Raw genomic sequence first — 10522 nt, 5'->3', positions numbered from 1 at the left:
GGTACTCATTTGAGGCCGAGTCGACCTCGCGGAGGCCCAGGAGCCAATCGGATAACCGTCACCGGTGTTGACCGTGAGCGGGAATCGAACCCGGGTCACAGCCGGGTTCGTAATGCAGCGCGCTAACCGTTGCACTACCCCTCACCACTACATCACTATACACACGCACACCTACACTTATACGCACACATACACACGCACGTACACGCGCGCACGGTCCCTATTGCAGAGTTAAGGCCGGCACTCCCAATGCCGTAGACTCGAGTGCCGCAGACCGGAGCAAGACACAGGCTCAACAGAGCGGCGGTGAGCGCGGGAGAGGTACGGGCGAATCCTCCAATTGCCGCTGGCCGCCATTTTGTTCCAGGCCGCCATTTTGTTCCAGGCAGACATTTTTTTCTCCTTTGGCAGCCATTTTCAATGGCCGCCCTGCAAGCGCCCCAAGATGGCGGCTACCGTCAAAATTTTTTTAATTGGCGTTCCACCGAGCCCCCCCATATCGACACAAACCACGTCGAAATGTGACCTCCGCCGCTCGTATCGGGGGCGACCAACGTGGTGGTTAGCAATCCGGAGCGTCGCGCCGGGAGATGGAATGGAACCGTGGTCGCAAACCAACAGTGCGAGTTTCTATCCCTAAATCCAGCCGTCCGTGTCCACCCACGTGCACACGCGGACGTGCGGGCAAGCGAGGGTGCGGGCGGGCGGGCGGGCGAACGGCCAGTCGGCGGCGGTCTAAAGCGAGGGTAAACTCCCGGCTCTTCCGTGGCACGTTGTGGCCAACATGGAAGAGTAGGCCAAAGTAAAGTCTCGTTGTCGAAGTGACCAGAAGCCCGGCAGAAGCGCTTCCCAAACCACGACGGCCCATTTTTGCCCCTCACGTGCACGTTTAAACGACGCGCCCTGCGAGGAGATGGGAGGGTGTGGGGGCGCTATCTTCGGCCTCCCCTCTAAGTGGGGCAGTGGGGGGGGGGAGGGGGAGCGAGTGGGAGCGCCTTCCGCCAGCCGGCGCCGTGAGCAAAGGAATTTGGGGCAGGGCCGCACCTTCACACCGCAAGCCTACCGACGGCACACGCAACACCGGAAACGTTGGAGCCAAACGTTCCGTGGCGGCGTTGGGCCAACGTCGGTGCCAGACATTGCCGCGACGTTGGGCCCAACGTTGGTCCAAACGTTGGGCCAACAAACGGTTCCGGAGGACGTGTCGACGTTTTGGGCCTTTGCGGCCGCGGGGGTCACCACGCTCGGTCGTTGCGTTTAAACTTTGACCTCCGTGTTGTCCACGTGCATCAGCTGGGCCCTCATCGACTGGATGCTGTTCGTGATCTTCTTCTGGTGTCCTACCAGCGTGATGCCCGTCCGCCGGATGTCGCTGCGTGGGTGGTGGGAGGAGGAATATGGATGGAGGAGGAGGAGCAGAAGGGAGGAGGATGAGGCGGGAGGATGGAGGAGGAGGAAAGAGGAAAAACAAGTGCCGGGTTTTTATAATTGATTGATTGGGTTAAGGCCACTACAGAATGAGCCGGGCCAAGTAAGTAGTTAGTAGTGAGTGACTGAGTAGTGACTGAATAGTGAGTAAGTGGTGAGAGAGCGGTAATTAAGTAGTGGACGGTGAGTAAGCAGTGATTAGTGAGAAGTGCATGAGTACTGAGTTAGCAGTGAATAGTGAGTATAGCATCATGAGTGTGGAGCGAATGAGCATAGTGAAGTGAATGAATAGTGAGCAGATTGCGAGTGTAGAGTATCGAGAGAGTATAGAGTAGTGGGTAAGTAGTACGAGTGAGTATTGAGTGAGTAGTGAGTGAGTAGTGTGAGTAATGAGTGAGTAGTGTGAGTAGTGTGAGTAGTGAGTGAGTAGTGTGAGTAGTGAGTGAGTAGTGAGTGAGTAGTGAGTGAGTAGTGTGAGTAGTGAGTGAGTAGTGAGTGCGTAGTGTGAGTAGTGTGAGTAGTGAGTGACTCCGTAGCGAGCGAGTGAGTGAGTGAGTGAGCGGGTGGGCGACGCACTCAATGGTCATACGGGCGACTGCGTCGAGTGAGCCGTATCCGGCGCGGGTGAAGCGCTCCTTGTACTGCCCCATCTTGATGGCATCCAGCCACTCGCCCACCGACGAGAAGGCGGTACAGCCCGGCGCGTGCTGATCGTAGAACGGGTTGTGTGGCCTGCGGGCAGCGCAGACGAAACTCAGCTCGACCGCTTCGCCAACTCAAGCCTCCAGTAGGCCACAGGCCTCCTCTGTGCCCTAAAGCTATGCCAGCTCAAGACTCTAGTAGGCCACAGGCCTCCTCTGTGCCCTACAGCAATGCCAACTCAAGCCTCCAGTAGGCTGCGGGCCTCCTCTGTACTCTACAGCTATGCCAACTCAAGCCTCCAGTAGGCTGCGGGCCTCCTCTGTGCTCTACAGCTATGCCAGCTCAAGCCTCCAGTAGGCCGCAGGCCTCCTCTGTACTCTACAGCTATGCCAGCTCAAGCCTCCAGTAGGCCGCAGGCCTCCTCTGTACTCTCCAGCTACTCGGGCTTCAGTCTGCTGCTGTGGGTTAGAGGTTATGGCTCGGGGCTTGGGGTTAGCTCTCAGGGCTAGTGCAAGGGGTAATGTCTATGGCTTAGTGTTAGGTTTAGGGGGTCAGTGTGAGCGGGGGTATGGGGGTCGGACACCTAGTGGTGGCGTTGGCCAGGATCTTGAGGCTGTTGGGGTTGCGGATGAGGCGGTCGAGGAGGGAGAGGATGTGGCCGAACTTGGGCCGGTCGGCGCAGGCCTTCTGCCAGCAGTCGAGCATGAGCTGGTGGAGTGCGGCTGGACAGTCCATGGGCGCCGGCAGGCGGTAGCCCTCCTCGATCGACTTCATCACCTGCGCGGCGACCACAACCAACTCAACAACCACCTCGACCACCAACAACCAAAACACCGACAACAAGACTATTTTGTAGCGAGAGGTGGCGAGAAAGAGATGGAGAGAGATGGAGAGGGACGGAGAAAGAGATGACGAGATGGAGATTGATACTTTTACGATTCCGCTTGTCAATCTGGGAGAGCCTCACTGAGTTTCGTGAGGGCCAGGTTTTCGCAGCGCAGTCCGTTCTCCTCTACCGCCACGTGGTGTTTGCACGGCGCGAATTGGATACACAACGCGACGATGAATGTATTACAGGGAACAACATTTTTGTTTTTTAACGCAGACGCCAATTGGATGTAGTAACGCGATTCAGGCAAACAGAGCTAGAGTCACAGCGCGAGTAGGAATAAGCGGTGGTGGTAACGGCTGCCTGGGCGTAGCATCGTCATCGTCACCGTCGTCATTGTCGTCATCGCACGAGGCATTGAGATGCTGCTGGATGATGCTTCTAGACGCTACCCACCACACGCCTCGGTCTTTGTTCAGGCCCTGCGTTACTACGCATCTCACGGCGTTATCGCGCATCACCTCCTACATCAGAGAGTCTTTATTATGACGCGGTTTTTCCATAACGCGACGTTCTTCGGGAGCGCAACGACAACCACCGACATTGCCGCGTTACAGGAGAACAACGGTGGAGCGATCCGAGAGGCAAGCGTGACGAGCGTGACAAGCGTGACGAGCGTGGCAAGTGGGGCGAGCGTGGGCGAGCGTGACGAGCGTGGGCGAGCATGGCAAGTGGGGCGAGCATGAGCGAGCGTGACAAGTGTGGGTGAGCGTGACGAGCGTGGGCGAGCGTGGGCGAGCGTGGGCGAGCATGACGAGTGTGGGGGAGCGTGACGAGCGTGACGAGCGTGGGTGAGCGTGACGAGTGTGACGAGCGTGACGAGCGTGGGTGAGTGTGACGAGTGTGACGAGTGTGACGAGTGTGACGAGTGTGACGAGCGTGACGAGCGTGACGAGTGTGACGAGTGTGACGAGTGTGACGAGTGTGACGAGTGTGACGAGTGTGACGAGTGTGACGAGCGTGACGAGTGTGACGAGCGTGACGAGCGTGACGAGTGTGACGAGCGTGACGAGTGTGACGAGTGTGACGAGTGTGACGAGTGTGACGAGCGTGACGAGTGTGACGAGTGTGGGTGAGTGTGACGAGCGTGACGAGTGTGGGTGAGTGTGACGAGTGTGACGAGTGTGACGAGCGTGGGTGAGTGTGACGAGTGTGACGAGTGTGACGAGTGTGACGAGCGTGACGAGTGTGACGAGCGTGACGAGCGTGACGAGTGTGACGAGCGTGACGAGTGTGACGAGTGTGACGAGTGTGACGAGTGTGACGAGCGTGGGTGAGTGTGACGAGTGTGACGAGTGTGACGAGCGTGACGAGTGTGACGAGTGTGACGAGTGTGACGAGTGTGACGAGTGTGACGAGTGTGACGAGTGTGACGAGTGTGACGAGCGTGACGAGCGTGACGAGTGTGACGAGCGTGACGAGTGTGACGAGTGTGACGAGTGTGGGTGAGTGTGACGAGTGTGACGAGTGTGACGAGCGTGACGAGTGTGGGTGAGTGTGACGAGTGTGACGAGTGTGGGTGAGTGTGACGAGTGTGACGAGTGTGACGAGTGTGACGAGCGTGAGGAGCGTGACGAGTGTGACGAGTGTGGGTGAGTGTGACGAGCGTGACGAGTGTGACGAGTGTGACGAGCGTGACGAGCGTGGGTGAGTGTGACGAGCGTGACGAGTGTGACGAGTGTGACGAGTGTGACGAGTGTGACGAGTGTGACGAGTGTGGGTGAGTGTGACGAGCATGACGAGTGTGACGAGTGTGACGAGTGTGACGAGTGTGACGAGTGTGACGAGCGTGACGAGTGTGACGAGTGTGACGAGTGTGACGAGCGTGGGTGAGTGTGACGAGTGTGACGAGCGTGACGAGCGTGACGAGTGTGACGAGCGTGGGTGAGTGTGACGAGTGTGACGAGTGTGACGAGCGTGGGTGAGTGTGACGAGTGTGACGAGTGTGACGAGTGTGACGAGCGTGGGTGAGTGTGACGAGTGTGACGAGCGTGACGAGCGTGACGAGTGTGACGAGCGTGGGTGAGTGTGACGAGTGTGACGAGTGTGACGAGCGTGGGCGAGTGTGACGAGTGTGACGAGCGTGACGAGTGTGACGAGTGTGACGAGCGTGACGAGCGTGACGAGTGTGACGAGTGTGACGAGTGTGACGAGCGTGACGAGTGTGACGAGCGTGGGTGAGTGTGACGAGTGTGACGAGCGTGGGCGAGTGTGACGAGCGTGGGTGAGTGTGACGAGTGTGACGAGTGTGACGAGTGTGACGAGTGTGACGAGCGTGGGCGAGTGTGACGAGCGTGACGAGCGTGGGCGAGTGTGACGAGTGTGACGAGCGTGACGAGTGTGACGAGTGTGACGAGCGTGGGTGAGTGTGACGAGCGTGACGAGTGTGACGAGTGTGACGAGTGTGACGAGCGTGACGAGCGTGACGAGCGTGACGAGTGTGGGTGAGTGTGACGAGTGTGACGAGTGTGACGAGCGTGACGAGTGTGACGAGTGTGACGAGTGTGACGAGTGTGACGAGCGTGACGAGTGTGACGAGTGTGACGAGTGTGACGAGCGTGACGAGTGTGACGAGTGTGACGAGTGTGACGAGTGTGACGAGCGTGACGAGTGTGACGAGTGTGACGAGTGTGACGAGTGTGACGAGCGTGACGAGTGTGACGAGCGTGACGAGTGTGACGAGTGTGACGAGTGTGGGTGAGCGTGGGTGAGTGTGACGAGTGTGACGAGCGTGACGAGTGTGACGAGTGTGACGAGTGTGACGAGTGTGACGAGCGTGACGAGTGTGACGAGCGTGACGAGTGTGACGAGCGTGACGAGTGTGGGTGAGCGTGGGTGAGTGTGACGAGTGTGACGAGTGTGACGAGTGTGACGAGCGTGACGAGTGTGACGAGTGTGACGAGTGTGACGAGTGTGACGAGCGTGACGAGTGTGACGAGCGTGACGAGTGTGGGTGAGCGTGACGAGTGTGACGAGTGTGACGAGTGTGACGAGCGTGACGAGTGTGACGAGCGTGACGAGTGTGACGAGCGTGACGAGTGTGACGAGCGTGACGAGCGTGACGAGTGTGACGAGTGTGACGAGCGTGACGAGTGTGACGAGCGTGACGAGTGTGACGAGTGTGACGAGCGTGGGTGAGTGTGACGAGTGTGACGAGCGTGACGAGTGTGACGAGCGTGACGAGTGTGACGAGTGTGACGAGCGTGGGTGAGCGTGACGAGTGTGACGAGTGTGACGAGCGTGACGAGCGTGACGAGCGTGACGAGTGTGACGAGCGTGACGAGTGTGACGAGTGTGACGAGTGTGACGAGCGTGACGAGTGTGACGAGTGTGACGAGCGTGACGAGCGTGACGAGCGTGACGAGTGTGACGAGCGTGACGAGTGTGACGAGTGTGACGAGCGTGACGAGTGTGACGAGCGTGACGAGTGTGACGAGCGTGACGAGCGTGACGAGCGTGACGAGCGTGACGAGTGTGACGAGCGTGACGAGCGTGGGTGAGTGTGACGAGTGTGACGAGTGTGACGAGCGTGACGAGTGTGACGAGTGTGACGAGCGTGGGTGAGCGTGACGAGCGTGACGAGTGTGACGAGTGTGACGAGCGTGACGAGTGTGACGAGCGTGACGAGTGTGACGAGTGTGACGAGCGTGGGTGAGCGTGACGAGTGTGACGAGTGTGACGAGCGTGACGAGTGTGACGAGTGTGACGAGCGTGACGAGCGTGACGAGCGTGACGAGTGTGACGAGCGTGACGAGTGTGACGAGTGTGACGAGCGTGACGAGTGTGACGAGCGTGACGAGTGTGACGAGTGTGACGAGCGTGGGTGAGCGTGACGAGCGTGACGAGTGTGACGAGTGTGACGAGCGTGACGAGTGTGACGAGCGTGACGAGTGTGACGAGTGTGACGAGTGTGACGAGCGTGACGAGTGTGACGAGCGTGACGAGCGTGACGAGTGTGACGAGTGTGACGAGCGTGACGAGTGTGACGAGTGTGACGAGCGTGGGTGAGCGTGACGAGTGTGACGAGTGTGACGAGCGTGACGAGTGTGACGAGTGTGACGAGCGTGACGAGCGTGACGAGCGTGACGAGTGTGACGAGCGTGACGAGTGTGACGAGTGTGACGAGCGTGACGAGTGTGACGAGCGTGACGAGTGTGACGAGTGTGACGAGCGTGGGTGAGCGTGACGAGCGTGACGAGTGTGACGAGTGTGACGAGCGTGACGAGTGTGACGAGCGTGACGAGTGTGACGAGTGTGACGAGCGTGACGAGTGTGACGAGTGTGACGAGTGTGACGAGCGTGACGAGTGTGACGAGCGTGACGAGCGTGACGAGTGTGACGAGTGTGGGTGAGTGTGACGAGTGTGACGAGTGTGACGAGCGTGACGAGTGTGTCGAGTGTGACGAGCGTGACGAGTGTGGGTGAGCGTGGGTGAGTGTGACGAGTGTGACGAGTGTGGATGAGTGTGACGAGTGTGGGTGAGTGTGACGAGCGTGACGAGTGTGACGAGTGTGACGAGCGTGACGAGTGTGTCGAGTGTGACGAGCGTGACGAGTGTGGGTGAGCGTGGGTGAGTGTGACGAGTGTGACGAGTGTGGATGAGTGTGACGAGTGTGACGAGCGTGGGTGAGCGTGGGTGAGTGTGACGAGCGTGTCGAGTGTGACGAGTGTGACGAGCGTGACGAGTGTGACGAGCGTGACGAGCGTGACGAGTGTGACGAGTGTGACGAGTGTGACGAGCGTGACGAGTGTGTCGGCCTCCAGTAGCTGCACTCACGTCCTGGTTGCTCATGTCCCAGTAGGGCCGCTCCCCGTAGGACATCACCTCCCACATGACGACGCCGTAGCTCCACACGTCGCTCGCCCACGTGAACGTGCGCAGCACTATCGCCTCGGGAGCCGTCCAGCGGATCGGGATCTTACCCCCCTGCTGGGGAGGGTGAGGGGGGTGACCACACGGGGAGTTCGGAATGGCCGGGTCGGCGGAAGGAGCCAATTCCAGCGAATTTCTACGAGTCTGGGTTCGATCTCCAGTCCATGACTACACACACACATAAAGATAAAGATCCCCCATATAGCCTTAACAGACTGTAGGGGCAAGTGCTGTTAGCGAGCACCTATGAAGGCCGGAATGGTACACGAGGGGGTGGGTGGGCAGCACCACGCCCGACCGCCTTTGTCTCCCTAGTGGCAATGTTTACACACCGCACCGGGTACTTATTTGAGGCTGAGTCGACCTAGGGAAGGCCCGGGACCGGTTCAGATAATCGTCACTGGTATTGGCCGTGAGCGGGAATCGAACCCGGGTCGCCAGGTTCATAGCGCAGCGCGCTAACCGCTACACTACCGCTCCCCTACACATACACATGTACACACACACACGTACACATACACACACATGTACACACAACTACAACCGCCATTCGCCACTAAGTGGCGGTGACGTCACCACGATGCTTGTACCAGGCCATGTGCACCTTGAGGCCACGTGAAGTGTCGAACGCCCGCTGGCAGGAGGTCACGGGGCAGACCTAAGTGGCACGGGTCGACTGACTAAGATGACTGAGATGACTGGCTGATGCACCACCTGTGCCCCCTACTGTGCCAACCTACTGTGCTTTAGTCACCCGGCGCTCCGCTCGTTGTTGTGAGCGTCGCTCCTCTGGCAGAGCAACCCCCTGCCTCCTCGCGGTGCCGAACAGGCAACTCTGCCGTGGACAGTGCTGTGGGGGGAGGGCCAATTCCGATTGGCTCCTCCCCTCATGGCGTCTGTGACCACCACAGGGGCTAAACGGGGGCTCTGGACGGGTGCGAGGGGCTGGTAACCCCTCCACCTTCAACATCACTAAACCACGAATAAAATACATACAATACAGATGTACACACACACATATGTACACACACATGTACACACACACGTCCACACACACGTCCACACAGGTGGGCAAGGTGCTGAGTGAGGAAGCTGTGGACGCCCTCCCCCCACTCACCACGGTGGTGTAGGTGGCGTGCGAGTCGTCCTCCAGCACACGCGAGAGCCCGAAGTCGGAGACCTTGCACACGAGGCCGGCGCTGACGAGGACGTTCCTGGCGGCCAGGTCGCGGTGGACGTAGCCGGTGTCGGCCAGGTAGCGCATGCCGGCCGCCACACCGCGCAGCATGCCCACCAGCTGCATCACCGCAAAGCGCCCATCGTTCCTCTGGACGCGCGCACGCGACACGCACACACCACACGCACGCACACACCACACACACGCACACACCACACACACACACGCACACACACACACACGCACACACCACACGCACGACGCGAACACACACGCACGCACACACCACACGCACGCACACACCACACACACGCACACACCACACACACACACGCACACACACACACACGCACACACCACACGCACGACGCGAACACACACGCACGCACACACCACACGCACACCACATGCACGCACACCCCACACGCGTCACGCATGCGGTGGGGGGGGGGCGGGGGGTAGGGAGGGAGGGGTGGGGTGAGATGAAGGGAGAGATGGGGAGGGATGAGAGCGAGCAAACACTGTGCAGTGGTGCGATGCATGTTGACGTTATCATTGTTCCCGTCATGGCCGCCACCGTTGTTGTTACCGTCATGGCCGTCGTTGTTACCGTCATGGCCGTCGTTGTTGCCGTCATGGCCGTCGTTGCTACCGTCATGGCCGTCGTTGTTACCGTCATGGCCGTCGTCGTTACCGTCATGGCCGTCATTGTTACCGTCATGGCCGTCGTTGTTACCGTTATGGCCGTCGTTGTTACCGTCATGGCCGTCGTTACCATCATGGCCGTCGTTGTTACCGTCATGGCCATCGTCGTTACCGTCATGGCCATCGTCGTTACCGTCATGGCCGTCGTCGTTACCGTCATGGCCGTCGTTGTTGCCGTCATGGCCGTCGTTGTTGCCGTCATGGCCGTCGTCGTTACCGTCATGGCCGTCGTTGTTGCCGTCATGGCCGTCGTTGTTGCCGTCATGGCCGTCGTCGTTACCGTCATGGCCGTCGTCGTTACCGTCATGGCCGTCGTTGTTGCCGTCATGGCCGTCGTTGTTGCCGTCATGGCCGTCGTTGTTACCGTCATGGCCGTCGTTGTTGCCGTCATGGCCGTGACTTACTCTGAGGAAGGAGTCGAGTGAGCCGTTCTCCATGAACTCCGTGACGATCATGAGCGGTTTACCTGCCAACAAAACAACAACGACCGCCGTTCACCACTAAGTAAACCTTCAACTAAGTTAAACTATTTTTTAATTCCCCAGGTAAGGCCCCACTGAGCTACGTAGCTCGTTTTCAGAAGCGACGTGTGGCTCATCATCGTCATCATCATCATCGTGGTCATCGTCGTCATCGTCGTTATCGTCATCATCATCGTCATCATCGTCATCATCGTCATAATCGTCATCATCGTCGTCATCAACGTCATCGTCGTCGTCATCGTCGTCATCATCACCACGTGGACATTGATAGCAGCAACCAAATACTCTAAACGCGTGGTGACGTTGATTCTAAATGTGGCGAACAC

At 58.8% G+C, this 10522-nt stretch overlaps 1 protein-coding gene across 1 annotated transcript in view; it reads right to left on the bottom strand.

Annotated features, from left to right (window-relative positions):
* Positions 1–1115: 1115 nt before the first annotated feature.
* LOC116957421 (ephrin type-A receptor 4-like) overlaps positions 1116–10522 on the bottom strand; it is a 76062-nt gene continuing 66655 nt past the window's right edge. The window contains exons 16-21 of the mRNA XM_076056196.1: positions 10119–10180; positions 8950–9159; positions 7737–7886; positions 2654–2847; positions 2005–2160; positions 1116–1372 (exon numbers count right to left, since the gene is read on the bottom strand). Coding sequence (XP_075912311.1) covers positions 1258–1372; positions 2005–2160; positions 2654–2847; positions 7737–7886; positions 8950–9159; positions 10119–10180 — 887 coding nt within the window. The 3' untranslated portion in view covers positions 1116–1257. The remainder of the gene's footprint in view (positions 1373–2004; positions 2161–2653; positions 2848–7736; positions 7887–8949; positions 9160–10118; positions 10181–10522) is intronic.

This window comes from Petromyzon marinus, chromosome 74 (genome assembly GCF_048934315.1).
Source record: "Petromyzon marinus isolate PM22_M1 ecotype Great Lakes invasive population chromosome 74, UKy_Petmar_22M1.pri1.0, whole genome shotgun sequence".
In the NCBI taxonomy this organism is placed as follows: Eukaryota; Metazoa; Chordata; class Hyperoartia; order Petromyzontiformes; family Petromyzontidae; genus Petromyzon; species Petromyzon marinus.
Note: the sequence above shows the minus strand (reverse complement) of the source record. Positions and strands in the feature narration are given on the sequence as shown.